This window comes from Mauremys reevesii, linkage group 18 (genome assembly GCF_016161935.1).
Source record: "Mauremys reevesii isolate NIE-2019 linkage group 18, ASM1616193v1, whole genome shotgun sequence".
Classification (NCBI taxonomy): Eukaryota; Metazoa; Chordata; order Testudines; family Geoemydidae; genus Mauremys; species Mauremys reevesii.
The window spans coordinates 26694157-26716553 of NC_052640.1; the positions used below are offsets into that span (position 1 = coordinate 26694157).

The window sequence follows — 22397 nt, forward strand, 5'->3', positions numbered from 1 at the left end:
GAAAAGCAGCCACCTTGGGGGCGGGAGAGGGCAGCCATTTCATACAGTGTGCCCTGCACAGGGGTGCCAGGCGGGGACTTGGTCTGTGTCATTGAGATGTTTGGATTTGAAGGTCTCTTCTGAAGGTGCGTGGCTCCTCCCTGTAATCTGCAAGGAACTCCACGTCCCCTCCAGAGGGAGCAGGGCTGGGTCCAGGGGCAGGGTCTCACACCACTAAGCATTAAAATAAACCGAAAGGAGCCCGGTGGGAGCCTTAATGCAGCCACGCAGCAGGCAGTGATCGGCAGAGGGCACGGGAGGAGAGAGCACCAAGGGTAGAGAAGAAATACACTTTTATTAGGAAAGCTTTCTGCAGATGTGCCAAATTCTGTAGTACCAATCACGCCACACAACTCCAGTGGAATGGACCCCCTTAACCGGGACAGCCTCTCTGAATGGCGTCAGGCCATAAATAGTACTTTCTTCACAGCCACCACCAGCAGCAACATCCTCAGACACCGGAGGGGGCATCAGTCGAAACCAGCTCGACCCCACGCTGACCGAAGCAGCGTGCCTGCAGAGGAAGGTGATGCCCGGGGGGAGTTTACATCTTCAGAAGATAAAAAGCTACATGGCAAGGAAGAAACACAAACTAAACCCGAGAGAGTGAGCACCGCTGGTCCCAGTGCTCCACTGCTCTGGATCACACAGGCTCCGCAGCCGGCTCCTCTCTGCCACAGCCACCTTCAGGATGGACCATACAGGGGCCCTTGGCCTTGGGCACATGGCTAGCAACAAGGGAAGACTGGCACTGGCCTTGTCTGCCCCTCTAATACACGGAGCAAGAGCCTTGGCCTCTGGCTGCCATTCGCCAATGTGAATGCGACAGACCGGATTAGGATACAGGAAGCAAGCTAATCCGTTACTGCAGAATACAACACAGGGATTTCTAGTAAACAAGCGCTGCTTATGCAACCAATAATACTGCTACAAAAAGGACAAGGGGCCCTGCTCAGAGTCTCATGCAGCTCCCCCCTCAGAACTCAGGGCAGGCCAATGCAACCCGGCCAACCCTTCCACATCTGGGGAGCTCCATGCGGTCCTTCTCCCTGCAAAAGAAACATGGGTGCAAGCTGCTCCAGCCCCCGGGAGGAGAAGATACATAGCAGAGGGCACAGCGCAGCTTGGAGGTGGGCGTCTGTGATGGGCAAAGAGTCCGAGGCCCCAGTGTGGGACAGAGATGGCTCGGGGGCTTCTCCAGAGCCCACTTCCCAGTTCAGACCTCCATTTCCACTGACCCTTCCTGCAGACTTGCTGAGAGCAGAGAGGCTTCCTCTGCCTGCCAACACTTGTCTGGTGCAGTACCAGGCCAGCACCTGGGGCCCACGGGACTCCTCTACTGAACTGTCTGAGGGGGCATTATGGCTGCTTTGGGCTGCTCCAAGGTGGCTTCTCTGCTCTTCTTCCTAGGGGGCTTTTTAATGGGTGTTTTTTTGCTGGTCTGGTCGCTCAGGGGCGCGTGCTCCTGGCTGCTGCTGCTGGAATTTTGCTTCTCTGCCCTTTTGGCCTCATTGACCGCGGTCTCCGATACAGGGCTGATCAGTTTCTGCAGGTTGGGGGAGGTTGGCAGCGCGGGCTTGCTGGATTTCTGGCTGCTGCTGGTGGCCACAGAGCGCTTGGCTTTCTGCGGAGGGGTGGGCTTCTCCCTCTGGGGCTGCAAAGGGCTCACCCCATTTTGCCGGGTGCTGCCATCGCCCTTGTTGAGGCTTTGAGTCTTTTCCTTCAGTTGAGCAGCCAGTAAAGTGGCTGCCTCCGAAGACAAATGGGGGTGGACGGCCTCGGAGCGTGGCTTGCTGTGACTGGGGCTCCGGGGGGCTTCCTTGCCTTCCCCTCCTTTCCTGTCTGGGTGGTAGGTTCCCATTTTTTTCAGAGCATTTTGGACGGCCCCATTGATGTTCTCCATCTGCTCCGAACTGGCCTTGGTCTTCTGCTTGGGCTTGGATGGTGACTGGGGGTCCCCAGAGAAGGAAGCTTTGCCCTCTGGGAAGCTCAGCTCTTTCAGATGTTTCTGCGCTTTCTCTTTGCTCCTCGCGCTGCCCTTGTCGTCGGCTTTTCCGTGGAGACCAGCCGAGGTCTCACTCGGGCTTCTCTTTCTCTTGGCCTGAGTGTGCTCAGCGCAATCAGGCTGCATGGCCGCTCTCTCGGGCGACCTGCTGGGAGCGGGTAGCGAGTTGGACTGGTTGGAGTTGTATTTCCCATGAATCCAGGACACTTTAGGCTTTGTGGCGGGATCGGGGGGAGGGGGCTTGGTTCTCTCCGGGGAGGGGGATTTACCATTCACTCCAGGGCTTTTGGTGTCCATTGTATTTTCATCTTCGTCCTTGGACTGCTTGGAGAGGCGGGCGATTTTGGCATAGAGGGCTCCGCTGGTGGAGCCGGAGCCACAGGACGACCTTTCGCTGTCAGAGGATTTGAGCAGGGGTGTTTCGCTGCTGTCTGCTTGGAAGGCCTTGACGGAGCCCGTCTCTTTCAAGAAGGTGTACTCTCCAGCCTCCTCCGCGCTGATTGGGGGTGCCAGCTTCTCCACCAGGCTGCAGGCAGGGCCTCGCTCTTTGCTTTCACCCACACCCTCTGCAAAAGAGAAAGCACAGATCTATTACACTGTGCCATGGTGCACAGGAGCCAGGACGGGGCATGAGGGCCCCACAGCGAAGGGACGGGAGGAAAGGGTTGGGACACAAGCTATAATCAGGCAATGCTTTATACTACCCCCATGGGCCTTCTGTCCCTGCTATTCACTGCCCTATGCACCTTATACGCCTTCCCACAGTCCTGTTATAAACCCACACACATCCATTGTCCCATAGGCCTTATACCCACCCCCTCACATGGGCCTGCCATACCGTCCCCACCAGCCACCCCCTCAGAGCAGAGCAGCCTCGTTTGTATGTTGGGGTTGGCTCTCTTGAAGGGGTTGGTCAGACAACCTAGGGCAATGGAGCAGCCAGAACACAGCTCAAAACCCCTCAGTACAATAACAAGGCCACATGCTGGAGGCTGACAACCTACAACTAAGGTCCAAGAAAATCATGCTTCTGGGACAAGAGCCTGCTGAGACATGGATTGCCACGAGGTGAAATGCTTGGCCCTCCTAAAAGGTTGGTGCGGCATCCAGGAGTCCTGGGCCCAGTGTCCCAGAATGAGGATCTGCAGGAACAGTGTCCATTCTGAGCAGAGATATGTGTTCTCTTGGTTTCTAAAATAACCATGGCTTTTATTTTAGAGCTGCTTTGGCGTTGTCAGGGTGTTGGTTTGGTTGCTTTATTTCTGAAGGAGAAAGAATCGTCCCATTGGCTTGGGAGAACCACACAAAGCACTGTACACACTTTGGACAGCTTCAAGAGCAGAGGAACCTCCAGGATGAGCCTTGGCAGCGTGCCTCTGAGACGTCAACTAGACAGAGGAGGTAAGAGTGCAACTGGGGGAAGGCGGGGCAGCATCTCTGCTGAGCTCCCATCTGTTGGGCAGGGCTGTCTTTCGGCGGATGGGTGGGCTGGTGCCAATCCCAGTGTGCACTGACAGACATTCTGTATCACTCCCCACTTGTGAAGGCATGTGACCCCCCCTGCATCACAGGGGATGCTCTGCCAGGGGAACAACCCAGAGCTGGAGAGCCCAGATTGATTAGCAGTGGCAGTGGGGATCATCCTATCCAGCAGCACTATCAGGCTCCTGGCTCTGCCCACCCTGCCCAACGTCCACTCACCCTCATGGGGTACACAGTACACCGGTCCCTCGTCGGTGGTGTCAAAGGAGGAGAAGGAGCCCCGGGAGGACCAGGAGGGAGATGGTTGCTCCACTACTGATGGTGGCTCAATGAAACTGCAGTTCATGGTGTTCTCCGGGTCATGGTGAGCCACTGCAACGGGAGAGAGTGGAGAGTTTAGAGCAGCACTCTCACATCACCTCCATGTGCAATCTTCCTTTTACAACCTTGGGAGAGAGAGAGACTCCCTCTCCCAGAGAGCCAGTTCGATTTCGAGAGAGTGCCCATCCAGAGCCATCCTAGCACTTCCAACAGGGGCTACATACCAGGGAAACTGGTTGAAATAATAATTAAAAATAAAATAGTAAAACATCTCGATGATCATGGTATGATCTGAACTAACCAGGGTGGCTTCTAAAATGGAAACTCATACCTCTCTAGTCTATTACAATGTTTTGAATGTGTCACTAAAAATAGCTGGTAAAGGGAGAACCTGCTGACATCATTATTTGTGCTTTCAAAAAGCCTTTGAGAAAGTCTCTCGTGAAAGTTTTAAGACAACTAAGTTGTCATGAGTTGCAAGGTGAAATGTCGTCATGGATAGAAACTAGTCTAAAGTCAGCGAGCAAAGAGTAGGAATAAACGGTCAATTTTCAAGCTAAGTGGTTAATTGGAGGTGTCGCAAGGCTCCATACGAGGCCCTGTGTTATTTAATAGATGTATTAATGATCTGGAAATGGGGAGGGGAAGAAGGGTGGTGGCAAAATTTGCAGATTACACATTATTTAGGTTAGTCATGAGCGAACAACTGTGGATATTAATGATGTTAATGAATTTATATATCGAATGCTCTCTGCATTATATATAGTGAAGCCCTGTATATCATGCTATGAAAATGCAATCCCCCCCGCCCCCGCTTGGAATAGTGAAGGGATGAACAAGCTGTAACTATCTGCAGCATGTACTTTTGGTACTGAGCTACACAGGGCACCACTGGGTTGGAGCCAGACACAGGCCCAGTGTTAATGATTTACTGGAGTATGGACAATGACTAGAACTGATCAAAAAGAAAAGAGAAACAATGTGAAAATTTTCAAAATGTTGACGTCGTTTCCTTTTTATAGAATTCAAACCAGAACAATATTTTATTCATTTGAATATTTTTACCAAATATGTATTGAAATGCAAAGTAATTTACATCTGGAGAAATAATTCAAACCCCTCATACACTTCACTGGGTCCTTGATTCACAGACTCCGAGGCCAGAAGGGACCATTGTGGTCATCTAGTTTGACCTACTGTATGACACAGGCCAGAGAACTGCCCCAAATAAATTCCTAGAGCAAAACATTTAGAAAAACATCCAATCTTGATTTGAACATTGACTGTGATGGAGAATCCACCACAGCTCTTGGTAAATTGTTCCCATGGTTAACTGCTGTCACAGTTAACATTTTACACCTTATTTCCAGTCTGAATTTGTTCAGCTTCAACTTCCAGTAATTGGACAACATTAGACCTTTCTCTGCTAGACTGGAGAGCCCATTATTAAATATTTGTTCCCCATGTAGGTACTTATAGACTGTAATCAAGTCGGCCCTTAACCTTCTCTTTGTTAAGCAAAACAGATTGAGCTCTTTGAGGCTATCGCTATACGACATGTTTTCTAATCCTTTACTCATTCTCATGTCTGTTCTCTGAACCTCTCCAATTTATCAACCACCTTCTTGAATTGTGGGCACCAAAACTGGCCACACCAGCACCAAATAAAGACGACCTGAGCATTGTTGTGGAGATCTCTGCTCCATTTGCAAGAGCGCCCAAGAAAACAAGCAAAATGTTTTGGTGCGTAAGGACTGGCATGGAGAATAAAACTGAAAATCTCGGCATGCCAGTGTAGATATTCAATGGTACGATCTCCTATGGAACACTGCCCAGTTCCAGTGCACGCGGCTCTAAAAGGATATTGTGGAAATAGAGGAGGTTCAGACACAAGGATGATTAGAGGCGTGGAAAAAGTTCCAGATGAGGAGAGATTAAAATGATGGGGATTGTTTGAAAGGAGACAAATAAGATGAGATATGATAAAAATAACCTAGCCCTGACTGATGGGGGTCTGGAGGAACCAGCTGCAGGTGTTCTTGCCCCTTCCTCTGAAGCAGCTGAACAGTGCATGAGAGCAAGGCTCAATGAAGAGAGAAGGGCTGTAGAAAGCAGCTCACCAGAGTGCAACCTGTGAGTAGCTGGCTCCTTGACTGAAAGCGCTCTGCAGAGACACGCTGGGTCCCACCTTGGCTATGCAGTGCCAGCTCCACAACAGGAGGTTCCTGTGCAGAACAAACCCCCAGGGAACAGCGTTTCCTGTAGCTGTTTGGCTCACACATCTGGCTCTGGGTGACTTTCAGATCAATCATAGGCTGACAGTGGCTGGGAGAAAGCTGGCCACTTCCTATGGGCTCCTTCCACGCTGCTGGAGGTTCAGCCACTAAACACACACTGAATTCCCGCTTAGGCTCAAAGAGTACAGCAGCACTCAGGTTTCCCCACTCACCCAAGGCAAGGGGCCAGCTGTGATATATGGTCTTTCCTGACGCACAGGGTCGCTCTAGACATTTTGCCGCCCCAAGCACGGCAGGCAGGCTGCCTTTGGCAGCTTGCCTGCGGAGGGTCCGCCGAAGCCGCGGGACCAGCGGACCCTCTGCAGGGACGCCTGCGGGAGGTCCGCCGAAGCCGCGGGACCAGCGGACCCTCCGCAGGCAAGTCGCTGAAGGCAGCCTGCCTGCCGCCCTTGCGGCGACCGGCAGAGCGCCCCCAGTGGCTTGCCACCCCAAGCACACGCTTGGCGTGCTGGTGCCTGGAGCCGCTGCTGCTGCCGCAGTTCCCAGGAGGTGCTAGAGGTTTCACCTGACTATCATCCATGTGGCAAACACGGGAGGACAATACCGCCTGGCAAAGCTTCCAGGCTCAGCCTGAAATGGCAGGTTATTCCCTGCCATGTACTCAGCCAGAGCACCTTGCACCATCAGCTCTCGAGTGCCAATGGATCAGCCTGGGTACATATGTGAATGGGAACAGCTAGGTCCTGGGGATAAGCAGGGGGTGCCCTTGCCTAAGCATGGGCCCACTGGAAGGCTGGGGAGCTCTAACCTGCTAGAAGATGTTCTCTTGAAAGATCCCCCAACACTTTGGGCGGATTTCAGAACTCCTGGTCCCATTAAAGCATTGGCAAAACTCCCACTGACTTTGATGGGGCTAGGCTTTCACCCTGGCCTCCCTTTTTGCACTCTCAGTTTTTGGGCACAAAAATTGCAGGCATATGTTTGCAAAGTATAAAGAAGAAAGGCTGTGACCCCATTCAGACTCCCGTAAGAGCCAGGGTGCAATGCCCAACGTCCTGGCCAAACTCCTACTCAGGCAATTCCACCCGGCCTCTGTAAATTTTCCCTGTAGTAGCAATTGGACTGTGGTATTCACCTTCATTTCCTCTCCTAAACGGCTGTGTAGTGTAACATAGCTGCCAAGGCCCGCTCCTGAGGCGGCTGCGTTTTAGTGGCAGGTGACATGACAGCTGTATATTTCTTTGCAGCCCTCATGTGGGCGTGGGAGGGAGGGTTGAGAGACTGCAGGAGTGTTTGCAGAGCCCTTTCAGATCTTCAGGTGGGACATGCCAGAGGAGCAAGGACACAAAGCTGCATTTGGCACATTTCCGCATGAAGAGGCAGGCCCTGGGGTTGAGTCTGGAGGTGGGAGGGCAGTGCAGGTCTGGGGAGAGGATGTCAGTGTGTACAGAGAGGCGTGTGCAGAGGGACAGAAAGCGCATAGGATGTTGAATACTTCCTGCATTTTAATGCCAAGTATTGCTGCTGATTTCCTAGGCAGGGTAGGTTTTGTGCAGCGCGGGCAGGGCAGTGAGAGGAAAGGTTTGCTGGGATTTCCCTTGCTGCTCATGGAGTCATGTGTGTTCGGGCCAGGAGGGGCCATCCCAACCGAACTCCTACATAGCCTGTGAGGAGGCTGCACGGAAGCTAGGCCAGCCCAGCATCAGGACTGGAAGCGAAGGCAAAGGCAGATCCCTGCCCCAGCTGCTCTTTTGGTGCGTGGTTCCATGTGGCTCTGACTTCAGCTTCCTCCTCTTGCAAGCAGGAGGCCCCCTTTGAGCTTCCGTCCACTCGTCACATTCCTCGCTGCACACGGAAAAGCCAGCAGTAGCGTGGCCCTGCCTCCTGGGGGATGAAGCTGCGTCTGTGGCAAAGTCCCAGAGAGCCCCGTTGGATCAGCTTAGCAGGGATGCAAAACAGCTTTCCCAGCGGCTGGGTGAACAGAGACTTACTCACAACCGAAACCTCCTCAAAGCTGGAGGATGCTGCCCATACAGAAGCCAGTCTCCTCCGAGCAGTGCCAGGCCCATGGAGAGGAAGGCTGGGATGGACTCCAGAGGGCCAGTGCTGAGCAGCAGCTGGCTCGCAGAGCTGAGTATTCTTAGCTCCCGGCTGTTCTCAGATCATTCCTTTCCCCCTGCTCAGTCCCAGGAAGTGACAGAATGAAATTCTCCCTTCATCGTTGTTTAAACGTCCAGAGATTTCAAACAGGGAAATGAAGCCCAGCCGGTGAGAGGGAGCGTTTGTGAGCAGCTGCAGGGAAGAGAGGAGCCCAAGCCAAGACAGGCCCCATCTCGCCTGAGGTGTGATGCTTATTTGTGAAATAAACACGTGCTGAGTAGTGTGTCTCGGGGCTGGGGCTATTTGTATGCAACAAAAGACCCCTCGGCAGAGCAGATGCGCATGAAGGCCCCAGGAACCTTTCTTCTGGCACCAGCTGCTGGCAGCACGGTCTAGACTGAACTAGGTGAGTTTTCTCAAATCAGTAGCCCTGAGGTTTCTGAGACTGGCCCTGATGGTGCTTGTGTTGAAGGGACAGCACAGGGGGGAAAGGCCGCTGTGGTGCCAGAGGGTCAGGATCTTACGCAGCTGGGCTCACGGCCTGAACATTTAGCAGGCTCCTCCAGAGATTCCAGCAGTGAGGAAGAGGTGGGATTTGAACTTGCGCTCTCCAGCTCAGTCCACCTTTCCCTAAGCCAAAGGGGTGCGCTCACGGCTTGGTTCAGCTACACGGTGGTACCCTGTCGAGCTGCGAGGAGACATTTTGTACCACAAACCGCGCTTGAGATGAGGAGTTGCAGCTGGGGTTCCCTAGATATTGGAGCTACAGGCCCCTGTGCGGGGGCTGTGAAGCTTTAGGCGAGGCTCCTGTGCTCTGAGGACCTGTGGCTACCTTCGTGGAGCAGCTGTGGCACTCGGCAGGCTCAGGCACCATTCTCTGGGAGTTAAAGAGGGTAGAGACCTACTTGCCAGGCTCCCCACCACAGTGTGTCACTTTCCCCTGCACCTCAGACATTCCTCCTATCGCCATATCTCTACACCATAGGGGATGAAACAGGCTTCCTTGTCCCCCTTCCATGACTCCCCCCAAACCCTCCTACATTCGCCGTATCGAAACCCTAGGAAGTCACATCAACAAACACTTTGTACAGCCAGGATGAAGGTTCAGTAAGTGCAACATCCCCAAGTGACACCTATGGAAGCAAGGTAACGGTAAGCTGTGGGACAGACCCTCATGGGCTCATGGTACATTTCCACCAGCTGTGACACACCACCTCTTCCCACAGAACTTCACCAGCTAAGGAAACCCACCACACATTAGTCCCCTCCGCAGCATGGCACGGTTCTTAGTGATGACGTCATGCTCCCCCCACAAACATGGAGCCCGCTGGAACCCGGACTCTGCACATCTCTCAGCACTGAGTATTTGCTGAGGTTGCAATTAGAGTTGTTTGTTATTGAGGAGACCCCCTGGATTGATCACAACCCCACGTAACACATTTTTATACATCACTCTCTCTTCGTCTACACTAAGTGCTGAGCGGTGTTTAAAAGCACATTAGCACGCGTCTGGACAAACCCAGTCTAGACAAAGCCAAAGTGCATTTCACTCTGTAAACGGTTCTGCTCTGTCTCTCACTTTCTAGTTTCTATGCAAAATTTTCTGCAGCAAATACTTACCCTTTCTGACCAGCGACTGGCCCTCGCTGTGCCTTGCTTATCTTAAAACATGTGGAGATTTTATTTTCCTGGGTTTATACGGCTTGTTTTGAGGATTATCACAATATCCCTGCACTGTATATTACCCTGTCTTACCGACATGGACTCAGCCTTAACTCCTCTTAACACAATTTTTTTTTCTGGGAATTTCCTTGGGTTCTTTTATTGTAAAATTTCATCCATGAAACAAGAAACTCCCAGAGAATGTCCCCAGGGTTTATTTTTAATGATGTGATTATACGAAGTGTCAACCTCAGGTCGTATTTATTGTAACTTCCAGGGCCAGACTCACTGGTACACTCTGGAGCAGCACAATGCAGCCATAGCATAAGCCACTTCAGTGGGTGCACACTGCTTTGTATCACCTAAAGCAGGGGTCGGCAGCCTTTCAGAAGTGGCGTGCCGAGTCTTCATTTATTCACTCTAATTTAAGGTTTCCTGTGCCAGTCATACATTTTAACATTTTTAGACGACCTCTTTCTTTAAGTCTATAATATATAACTAAACTATTGTGGTATGGAAAGTAAATAAGGCTTTTAAAATGTTTAAGAAGATTCATTTAAATTTAAATTAAAATGCAGAGCCCCCCAGACTGGGCAGTGTGAGTGCCACTGAAATCAGCTCGCGTGCCGCCTTTGGCACGCATGCCATAGGTTGCCTACCCCTGACCTAAAGCAATATAGAGCAACTGCAGTGTATGCCCAGTTCCCGCTCCCTCCTGTACATCCCCCCGCACACCCCCTAAACTCCTCCTCCTTCCTGTACCCCCACACATACTTCAGATCCTCCTCCCTTCTGTAACCTGGGCATTCCCCTAGACACACACACAGACCCCGTAGAGAGCAGGGGACTTGCGTGGAACATTTAAAGGTCAATGAGCAGGAAACTGCTTCTTACATGTCCTCCTCAGCTTCGCAAGACAGGAGCCCTGATCGTCAGGCCCTACAGAGATTTGCAGGACTGAGACTCCCATTTTGCAGACAGGAGATCTGCAGCACAAGGACTACATGCCACAAGGGACCGTGCTTGGCCAGCAGACCCACAGGCATTGCCTACCTTTGGACCTCCATGGGCCACTGAGTTCCTAGGGCTGCAGGAGAAGCCGAGAAGGGCTATTTTCAGCGGAACTGAGGAACATTAGAAAACAAACAAACCCTGAGGAAATTCTCACACACCAACTTGGCTGTGGTTGCTGGCACAGACCAGTAGGGTGAGCACATGTTACCTTCCAAGAACAGGAAAAACACACATACTAGAAGCCCAGGCAAGGCGGGGTTACGACTGCACTTGTAGCACAAGTCACCAGACAATCCTCCTGGGGCAGAGGGCAGAATTAGGCTGGGTGCCTCGTGTTCAGACGTGCACCTGTCACTGCATTTCCTGGGGTCTGAATAGTGTTTGTGTTTGTTTTAATTCTAAGGCCCCTGCAAGGTGCCCCTGTGCACTCCCAGCACTGCCCTGCACCTGAAACGGGAACTCCACCTGAACTGATGCATTCGCCTGGGACCTTCAGATTACCCTGGACAAGACTCTAGAGAAGGCCAGTAGGGAATTCTTTTCCATCTCTAATTTCTATACAGAACATGAAGAGGTCTTTGCTAAATAACACCTGATCAGACCCCCAGCAGGCAGACTGGATGGTCTTACGCAGCTTTTTCATCTGTGATCCTGCACTGAAGTGCTAATGTCTGTCACGGGCTGCCATAGGAACACAGGCCCTGTACAGCCCAGGTCACAGCAAGGTTCCACCTCGCCCAGTGTCCTATCTTCGAAAGTGGCCACACCCAGCTGGCCAGAGGAAGGGGTAAGAACCCCCTACCAGACAATTCTAGAATAGCACGTGCAGAGGGGAAATTTCTCCCTAGCCCTATCAGTGGTTGGTGGCTCATGGCCTGAAGCAGGAGGGTTTAGGTTTTATCCTATCCTCTGGAAACACCCAAAAGGGAGGGCAGATACAATGTCGGAGAGAGCAGTTGAGGGGCTTATTCCAGCATCGGAAGATAAGCGTGGCCCTACTGGGTCCACAGAACCCAGTATCCCATCTTCTAACAGCGGCCAGTGCCAGACACTTCGGAGGAATGACCAGAACAGGGCAATTATCAAGCGAAGTCCCAGCTTCTGGCAATCAGCGGTTTAGGGACACCCAGAGCATGGGGTTGCCCCCCGACCATCTTGGTTAATGGACCTATTCTCCATGAACCGATCTAATTTTTTTTAAATCTAGTTATACTTCTGGCCTTCACAACATCCCTTTGCAACAAATTCCACAGATTGACTGCGTGTTCTGTGAAGAAGAACTCCCTCATGTTTTAAATTCCCACCTATTAATTTCATTCACACCTGGTTCGTGTGTTATGGGAAGGGTAATATTTCCTTATTCCCTTTCTCCACACCAGTCATGGTTTTATAGACCTCTATCATATCCCCCCTTAGTCGTCTCTTTTCTAAACTGAATCGTCCCAGTCTTTTTAATCTCTCCTCAGATGGAAGCTGTTCCATAACCCTAATCATTTTTGTTTACCTTCTCTGTACTTTACAATTCTAATATGTCTTTTTTGAGATGGGGTGACCAGAACTGCACGCAGAATTCAAGATGTGGACGTACCATGGATTTATATAGTGGCATTATGATATATTCTGTCTTATTATCTATCCCTTTCCTAATGGTTCCTAACATTCTGTTAGCTTTTTTCATCCTTGCTGCACATTGAGTGGATGTTTTCAGAGAACTATCCACAATGATTCCAAGATCTCTTTCTTGAGTGGTAACAGCTAATTTAGACCCCATCACTTTGTATGTATAGTTGTGTATAAGTTCCAATGTGCATTACTTTGCATTTATCAGCACTGAATTTCATCTGCCATTTTTTGCCCAGTCACTCGTTTTTGTGAGATCCCTTTGTAACTCTTCATAGTCTGCTTTGGACTTAATTATCTTGAGTAATTTTGCATCATCTGCAAACTTTGTCCCTTTTCCAGATCATTTACAAATATGTTGAACAGCATTGGTCCCAGTACAGCTCCTTTGGGGATCCCTCTATTTGCCTCTCTCCTCTGTGAAAAGTGACTGTTTATTCCTATCCTTTCCCCCCTATTGTTTATACACAGATCTATGAGAGAACCTCACCTCTTATCCCATGACAGCTTACTTGGCTTAAGAGCTTTTGGTGAGGGACCTTGTTAAAGGCTTTCTGAAAGTCTAAGTACACTATAGCCACTGGGTCGCTGTTGTCTACATGTTTGTTGGCAGCCTCAAAGAATTCGAATAGATTGGTGAGGCATGGTTTCCTTTACAAAAGCTGTGCTGATGCTTCCTCAACATATTGCATTCATCTGTGTGTCTGATCATTCTGTTCTTTACTACAGTTTCAATCAATTTGTCTGGTACTTTAGTTAGTAATTGCCAGGATCACCTCTGGAGCCTATTTTAAAAATCGGCATTACATTAGCTATCCTCCAGTCATCTGGTATGGAGGCTGATTTAAGTGATAGGTTACATGCCACAGTTCGTGGTTCTGCAATTTCATATTTGAGTTCCTTTAGAATTCTTGAGTGATACCACCTGGTTCTGGTGACTTATTATCTGGTGACTAATTTATCAATTTGTTCCAGAACCTCCTCTATTGGCACCTCAATCTGGGACAGTTCCTCAGATTGGTCATCTAAAAGAATGGCTCAGGTGTTGGAATCTCCCTCAGGTTCTCTGCAGTGACAGTAGATGCAAATTATTCATTTAGCTTCTCCACAATGGCCTTGTCTTCTTTGAGTGCTCCCTTAGCACCTCAATCATCCAGTGGCCCCACTGATTGTTTGGCAAACTTCCTGCTTCTGATGCTGTTAGTTTTTGTGTCTTTTGCTAGTTGCTCTTCACATTCTTTTCTGGCCTGTCCAATTATACGTTTACACTTGACTTGCCAGAGTTTATGCTCCTTTCTATTTTCCTCAGTGGGATTTGACTTCCAATTTTTAAGGTGTCTTGGTCTCTAACTGCCTATTTTACTTTGTTTAGCCATGGCAGCATTTTTTTTTGGTCCTCTTACTGTTTTTTTTTTAAATTTGGGGTATATATTTAGTTTGAGCCTCTATTACGGTATTTTAAAAAGTTCCCATGCAACTTGCAGGCATTTCATTTGCGTGACTGTTCCTTTTAATTTCTCTTTAACTAGCCTCCTCATTTTGGTGTAGTTCCCCTTTTTGAAGTAAAATGTTACTCTCATGGGTTTATTTGGTATTCCCCACCCCCAAGGATGTTAAATGTAATTACATTACGGTTGCTATTACTGAGTGGTTCATATATATTCACCTTTTGGACCAAATCAAGAATTGCCTCTCCCTTGTGGGTTCCAGGAGCCGGACTAGCTGCTTCAATAAACAGTCATGAATGGTGTCTAGAAATTTTATCTCTGCATCTTGTCCTGAGGTGACATGCACCCAGTCAATAAGAGGATAGTTGAAATTCCCCATTATTATTGGGTTTTCTGGTTCTGTAGCCTCTCTAATGTCTCTGAGCATTTCACAATCACCATCACCATCCTGGTCAGGTGGTCAGTAGTATATTCCTACTGCTATACTCTTCTTATTCAAGCACAGAATTTCTGTCCATAGCAATTCTATGGTACTGTTTGATTCATTTAAGATTTTTACTATATTTGACTCTGTGCTTTCACATACACTGCCATTCACGCACCAGCAGGATCTACTCTGTCATTCCTGTATATTTTGTACCCTGGTATTACCGTGTCTCATTGATTATAATCGTTCCACCAAGTTTCTGTGATGCATATTATATCAATATCCTCATTTAAAACCAGGCACTCAAGTTCACCCATCTTAGTATTTAGACTTCTTGCATTTGCATACAGGCACTTACAGAATTTGTCAATATTTAGTTGTTTGCCTTCATGTGATGTAATTCAGTGGGACTTTTTTTTTGTTTGACTGTTTCTCTTCAGTTCCTACCAGTACTTTATTGGCATCTATCCTCTCCTCCTTACTGGGGTACAGAGAATTCGTTAATAGATCCTCCCCTAAGGGATGTCTCTCTGAACCATGTGCTCCTCCGCATTCTCGGCTTTCACCCAGCCCTTAGTTTAAAACCTCTATGACCTTTTTAATTTGACATGCCAGCAATCTGGTTCCATTTTGGTTTCAGAGGGGCCCATCCTCCTTTCCCAAAAGGTCCCCAGTTCCTTATTAAGCTAACACCCTCCTCCCTACACCATCATCTCATCCACGCATTGAGACCCTGCAGTTCTGCCTGTCTAACTGGCCCTGCACATGGAACCAGAAGAATTTCAGAGAATGCTACCATGGAGGTCCTGGACTTTAATCTCTTACCTAGCAATCTACATTTGGCCTCTCTCCTACCTTTCCTTATGTCATCGGTACCTACATGTACCACGACCACCAGCTCCTCCCCAATACTCACATACATCTCTCTAGATGTCTCGAGAGATCTGCAAGCTTCGCACCCGGTAGGCAATTCACCAGGTGGTTCTCCTGGTCATCACAATCCCATATATCTGTATTTCTAATGATCAAATCCCCCATTACTATTACCTGTCTCTCCCTAATAATTGGGGCCTTGTAGCGGGGTGGTCACCCGCTCCTGCCCTGAGGGGCTTAGAACAGCCCAGCAGAGGGCTGTGGCTGGGGCAAGCAGCTCCCAGGCTGATTGGGGAAGTAGGCACAGCTGGGAGCCATGCCCTAAACAGACCACAGCCGGCCCCTATAAAAAGGCTTTGAGCCAGAAGCACAGACAATCTCTCTCTGCCTTCAGAGAGAGGGGGCAGGGGGGCTGACTGCTGGGAAGCTCAGGGTGCCTAGAGTGAGGCAGGGCTGGGGAAAGGCCAGAGGGGCTGGGGAGCTCCAGGCTGGCAACTCCCCCAGGCTGTAGGGCCTTGTCCAAGGCCCCAGAGAGGCACTGGGTTGCAGAGAGAGGCAGCAGGTCCAGACCCAACCTTGCCTATGACGAGTGGTTGACACTGCAGTCTGCCCAGGGCGCGGGGGCTAGTTGGTGACTGGCAGTAGCCTATGACTGAGGTGAGGTAGGGATGAGGGTGGGGGTTCCCCTGGGTGAGGAGACCCTGAGACTGCAGGGGTATTGCCAGGGGGCAGCGGCAAACACAAACACAAGGGGCACCGGGTCCAGCGGCAGCGGAACACCAGCCTGCAGAGGGCGCTCCAGAGGCTGGAAGAGCTAATTCCCTGGACAACCAGCAGGAGGCGCCGCAGGGGTGAGTCCCGCATCGCTACACAGAGAGAGGTGTTCTCAGTGTGAGAGGAGAGCATGACGTCATCTGGAAGGAGGAGCCCGACTATGGGATCACTTCCCTCTGCTCCAGCTTAATGTTCTCTTTCCCTGAGACTTTCATCCTCCTCAACAGCACAGAGGTGGTCAGAGCGGGGGGGCTGTGTCCTGGAAAGCCTCCTCTATGTACTTCTTTGCCTCTCTTAGCATCTCCAGTTTTGCCACTCTGGTCTCCACAGCCCATACTGTGTCTCTTGAGGGCCAGGAGCTGCTTACACTGAATACACACACACGCCACCAGCCCACAGGGCAGGTAATCCCACACGCTGCATTCAGTGCAATAACCTGCATAGCCCCCACTCTGCTGCTGGACTGCTGCTTGCGTTCTCTTTACTCCAGCAGGGTTTCTTTTTGTTTCTGTGTGTGTGTTTCTTTGGGGGACCAAGGCTACTGACATAAGTTTAGAGAATGTTTGTTAGGCATATCTGGCTCTTATGTTCCCTCTCAAAATGCCCCTACAAAATTCCAGTTTGCTGCTCCTATCTGCTAGCTTCTCTGGTCGCTTAGGAGCTGGCTTTAAAAACCCTTGTTCTCCCTGAGTTAGCCCCACCCCTTCGTCTGGGATCCTAAAGGGGATCAAAGGAAGCAGGTTAGAGCCTGGTCAGGAAGCTCTCAGCTGAGCCTAGTGGGCTGCTAGGCTCAGCTAAGGTGACCAGATGTCCCAATTTTATAAGGACAGTCCCGATTTTGGGGTCTTTTTCTTATATAGGCTCCTATTACCCACACCCCCCACCCCCATCCCGATTTTTCATGCTTGCTATCTGGTCACCCTAGGTTGAGCACATGGCCCCCCAGACAGACCACACTATAAACTTCAATCAAGCAGGCCCACAGCAAGCAAACCCACAGACAACAAACTCACTCCGCGTGCCTCCTTCACCTGACTCGCAGGCTCCCGTTCGCTGCTCCTGTTCACTAGCTCCTGCCTGAGTAGAATCACTATTTTTTCCTGCTGGCCCCTGCAGACTCACTCACTCCAGTGCAGAATAGGTGTAAAACGCGACTGCATCACAATGGGAGTGCCCTGCTCTCCTGCGCATAGGTGCAAATGGCTACAGCCAGCTCGGCTCTGATCCTCGGCCTTCCCCTCACTGACACAGGCTCTGCCCCTCTCCACCCACGTGGATGAAGAACCGCACCAAGCTGGATCTGACAAGAGGCACAACTGGACCCTGCAGGCCCACGAACTGGCATTGCCTGGGCTGTGCCCAAAATCCCAGTGGGGGTCGGGCGACAGGGCTGGTTTAGTGCCCAGCCTCTCCCGGAGCTCCCAAACCTCAGACTGGATTTGTGCTTCTGCCCAGTTCCTCGAGGAGCTGAAGCCAGACTCCCAAACGGGAGGGCGTGTTTGCCCCTTCCTCCCAACAGGCTGCACTTCTACTCCTGGCACTGCCCCTTCATCCTGCTGAGGAGCTGCGGGGGGATCGGCCTCCAGCCCACTCTGAAGCCAGGATAATAATAAGACCACATGGCAAGGTCTGCGAGCCAAGGCAAACAGAGCAGCCTGTGACCAAAGCATTTCATTCCAATGAACTAACAGGCCCCTGGCAACACAAACAGTCTCTGCGGCTGCCTGCCTCCCCCTCGCCTTAGCGGGAGTACCGGGTGTGAGAGCCGATCATGGCTCCTTGGACTTTTGCTCAGCAGGCCCTGAGGAGCAGCCATGCTCCTGGGCAGAGGACCCTTCCTGTAAAGGTGCATTGCCGATCCGCTAATTAAAGACCACTAGCCATCCAGAGAGACCGTGGGGACTCTGCCCTTGATGGGTCGGGAGGAGCCGTGCCAGTCAGCCTGGGGCAATACCCGCTGAATGGGTGAGTGACGCTCAGGAGCTCAGCCATAAGGAGCCGCCTTTCATACAGCCAGGGCCCAAGAGGAGCTCTCCCTCTGTCTCCCTGTTTACACAAACGTCTGATTTGCAGCCTGCTCCAGGAAGCGCACACAGCTCCATTCATCCTTCCCCACCGGAGCCGCCGCTCGTCCAGAAAGGCCTGCTTCACTCGCTCCCATAAACACAGCGTTTGTTATCGTTTCGGGGTAATGGTCCTCCCGCTCTGGTTCCCTTGGCTCCCAGCCACAGCCCTAGAGCTACAGCTACGCCACGAGAAAGCAGCGTCTCAGGAGAGCAGCACTCGGCGCAGCCGCCGGCAGTGGAGGGGAGCTGCCAGCCTCACGGGCCGCGGGCTCTTGTGGAGAGCTGGCACCTGAGTGCCCTGGGCTGAGGATGGGATGGGAATGGGGCGGCTCAGCTCTCCTTCAGTGCGGGGCTGGGGGAGGAAGTTACACCCCAACCACAGCACAGTTATTACAAACCAAACGCATTGCAGGTAAGACTCCCAGCCTATCTCCACCACCTCACTCTAGCTCCATTGTACAGCATGGGATGTCAAGACATATGCCCCTTTAAAGGAGGTTCCAGGGACAGCTCGTGGATGGGACATGGGTTCAAGAAGCAGTGCAAAGGTCCGGAAAGGCGTTCCCACCCCCTGCGCAAACACCAGTGGGATGTTGCCCAGATGCTATCCTAGCAGCCAAGCTGCGGGCAGCTCCGTGGGACACTTAGTGCAAATTATTCAGGGAGCTCTTTGGCAGACTTCCAAATAATTTGCATGTGACCATAAACTTCCAGGCAGTGACAGGGACATGACATTGAGTTGCACAGATTGTGGCAGCTGTGGTTGGAGCAGGTGAGTGGGTTCTGGAGAGGGTCTCAGGGGGATAGATGGGTCGGTGCTGGGGTGTCTGGGAGAGGCTGCAGTAGGTGAGTGCATGGGTTTGCAGTTGGGGGAATCTGGGAGGTATCTGGTGGGCAGTTGGGTGGGTGTTGGGGGCTTCCTGCAATGTGTGATGGCAGTTCCTGGGGGTATGGGAGTAACTGGAGGTTCTGGGTGCCTTTAGCAATGCTGCCAGCTATCACAGTTTTATTGCAAATCTCATAATAGTCAGTGTTTTTCTAAAAGCCCTAGCTCCTGGAGTCAGGTGATTACAGGAGAATCTCAGCTTGCATTAACAAAGGTTAAGGTCACATGTTCTCCGCAGCCATGGCAGCTTTCATATTACACCTTGCTACTAGAACATGGGTACAAGGAGCAGTGCAAAGCTCACCGGATAATGTGCACTAAGTGTCACATGAAGCCGCCCAAAACTTGGCAGCCAGGATAGCGTCTGGGTGCATCAACTCTGCATCACTCATTATATGCATGTTCCATCAGTAAGGTGTTATTTGAAAGCTGTCCGGGCTGTGGAGAAAAACGTGACCCTTCAAGGCTCAAACACCAGAAGGCAAATAAACATTTATTTTAAAAAATCCTGAGATATTTAAGCCCATGTCATGATCCTTGCACACTGGATGATGGGTGTGCAGATCCTGCCATCTCTCCTGCTCCAGATTTTGGTGGGGTAAACCCTGCATGGATACCCAGAGCAGGGCTTCTCCCACCCCTCACCCTCTGTGTGGCTGGGCAGGGTTGAGCAGGATCTTCATCTTAAACATGAACAAGGTGTTTCGCTGACAGCCCAGTCGGTATTTGGAGAATTTAAATTCTAAACAAGACCTCACTACTGTCAAAGAACAGCACATTCCAACGTACGATTTGCACTTCCTTGTGTCTCCCGCCACATCACACATGACACACGATGGAAACAGCAGGAGATTCCTAAATGAGCCACCACACTGTGACAGCGGGAAGGCTTTAACCCACCAGCAACAAACATGAGCAAGGACAGAGAACAGCTAAGGCATCAGCAAGCAACTGCCAAGAAGAAATTAAAGACTTGTTGAAAACTCCTCACATTGCTACACCCAGCCCCGCCACCCACTGCAAAGCTCACTGCTACACATGGCCCCGCAATCACACTGCAAAGTTCACTACTCTCATTGCTACACACAGCCCTGCAATCCACTGAAAAGCTCACTGCTACACTCGGCCCTGCAACCCCACTGCAAAACTCACTGCTACACTCGGCCCTGCAACCCCACTGCAAAGTCCACTATTCTCATTGCTACACACAGCTCTGCAACCCCACTGCAAAACCCTCTGCTCTTATTGCTACACACAGCCCGGCAATCCCACCACAAGACTCACTGCTCTCATTGCCACACATGGCCCTGCAATCCCACTGCAAAACTCACTGCTCTCATTGACACACACGGCCCTGCACTCTCTTCTTCAGACTGAAATGGAGGCAACGGGACTTTGCACGGAGTACAGAAGGGTAATACTCTGGAACACACACAACCACACACAGCACAACCCAATGTACAACATAGCACACGCATACTTTACATCCAGCACCATATACAATCCCATCAGTTTATCCATTGCAACGCAACACAACAAACACACGTTACACCTCCTTCAACATATACATACCATGCATTCAGACATCACAACAGCAAATACAGCATAAGCTAGTTTTAGAAGGGCACACATTCCACACTTGGGCCCCATAGCAGCTGGAGTCAGGGGGTCAATAGCTCCTTGCAGCAGGACAGTGAAGTTTCCTGTGCAGCACAGGGTGGATGTACTCTGAGCAGCAGGCACCAGGGTTGGGATTGATACTTGGCTGTTGATTTGCTTGTTGCTAGCCTTGGGGGATAGTGGGTTGTCTAGGTTAGAGCCTTCTGCTCCTTCCACAGCTGGGTTAGGGGCTGGAAAACACACACCAGAGCAGTTAATGAGCCCTACCACCTTACCGACAACTTTAGGCAGTTTCTGGCGATGCAGAGGAATTCGGGGGAGTTTCATGCTAATTCGACTGAACCGGCCACACAAGCGCCCTGGCGATTTCTTGCTTGCTGCTGGGTCCTGGTTCCCACTGCAAGAAAATACTGTGCATCAGTCAGAGAGCTGGCAGAACAGGAGCAGGTGCAGCCGCACCAGGCCTGCAGGGGTATGTACAGGGATCCCAACAGCCGCATGCTGGAGACGTTTCAGACGGGCCAAGCCTGGGCATGGACCCAATGCTGAGAGCCCGAAAACAAGGCCCCAGGTCCCCAGAGAGCTGAGCTGAGCAGGGTCAGGACTCACACAGAACGGGAACGCGGGCGCAGCACCACCGCAGCCTGGTGCAGGGTCCCCAGGGGGAGCCATCGCCAGTGAGGTGCCAGACTAGACAGGGGTTTACAATCTTGGCCCGGAGCAGCCTGGGGCTGGACAGTGAGACATGCGTGTCGGCATCTGCGCTCCCAGCGGCTCAGCCCCGCCCTTGGGCGGTAAATTCAGTCTCAAGTGCGATTCTGACCTGCCGGGTACCTGAGGCTCAGTAACTCACTGGCCTCTACAAAGCTTGCTAATGGTGCTGGCACCTGTATCCTCAGAGACCAGCCTGCTGGGGGTGATAGGAAATCTCTTCCCACTTGCTCCTCTCTGCCACCACGTCCTCTCTCATTATCCACTGTTCCTGACCTCACATGAGGCCTCCAGCCTCTATGCTCCAATCCAGGCTGGACTCACAAATCCCATTCAAAGGTACAATGGCAGGTAATTGAATTTCTTATTACTGCACTGACTCTGCCGCAGCTGCGCCATCCTGGAGAGCTGCTTCTCCCACAAACACGTGCGCTCTCCCATTCCACCCCTTGACCATGAGGGGAACTCCCGAAGGCAGTCACACTCTTAGTGGATGTCTAATTCATGTCCTCTTTCAGACCTCTCCTTAACACCTGGCAGTGCTTTGGCTGGGACCGCAAATCCCACCCCTTGGGAGTGCTTTCACTGGGACCACCTGCAGCTGCTGAGACTACACCTGTATGTCAGTGCATCCTTTTTACCGTCTCTCTCCTCTGCATGCTGTGTCATTGCTGGTACCGAAAGCATCCCTCTATTCACACCCTACACACAACTGTAATAATCTTTGTGAAATATATGTCTTGTGAAGTATCATTTAAAAACTAATGACACACTGATCATCAATCTTGTTGTGTAATGTGTGTAAAAATGCATAATAAGCGTTATGAACATAAGCTGAAATTATAACTATAATGCATTTATCAGACAAGTCGGGGGTGGAGGTAAACCAGTTTCTCAAAGATGAAGGACAAGTCAACATCTCTAGCCATCAAAGTTGACTGGCAATCACCTGTCAAGTGGCCATTCTTTGGCAATGAATCAGGGCAAGAACAGAGCCACCATGGAACCACTAGACTTCATGGCTCCATCCTCACAAGTGGAATGAACTTTATCTAGGAGTAACCCTCAGGAAAATCCATTTCAAGAGGTGACTGGACTATAAAAGTGAGGGG

General features: G+C 50.9%; 1 protein-coding gene across 2 annotated transcripts in view; it reads right to left on the reverse strand.

The window, feature by feature from the left end:
* Positions 1–315: 315 nt before the first annotated feature.
* The window catches only part of SCARF2 (scavenger receptor class F member 2), a 98564-nt gene continuing 76482 nt past the window's right edge, over positions 316–22397 (reverse strand). The window contains exons 9-11 of one of the 2 annotated variants that reach the window (XM_039505821.1): positions 20850–20971; positions 3746–3898; positions 316–2610 (exon numbers count right to left, since the gene is read on the reverse strand). In XM_039505821.1, coding sequence (XP_039361755.1) covers positions 1376–2610; positions 3746–3898; positions 20850–20971 — 1510 coding nt within the window. In that variant the 3' untranslated portion in view covers positions 316–1375. The remainder of the gene's footprint in view (positions 2611–3745; positions 3899–20849; positions 20972–22397) is intronic. The other variant, XM_039505823.1, reaches the window with a different exon arrangement.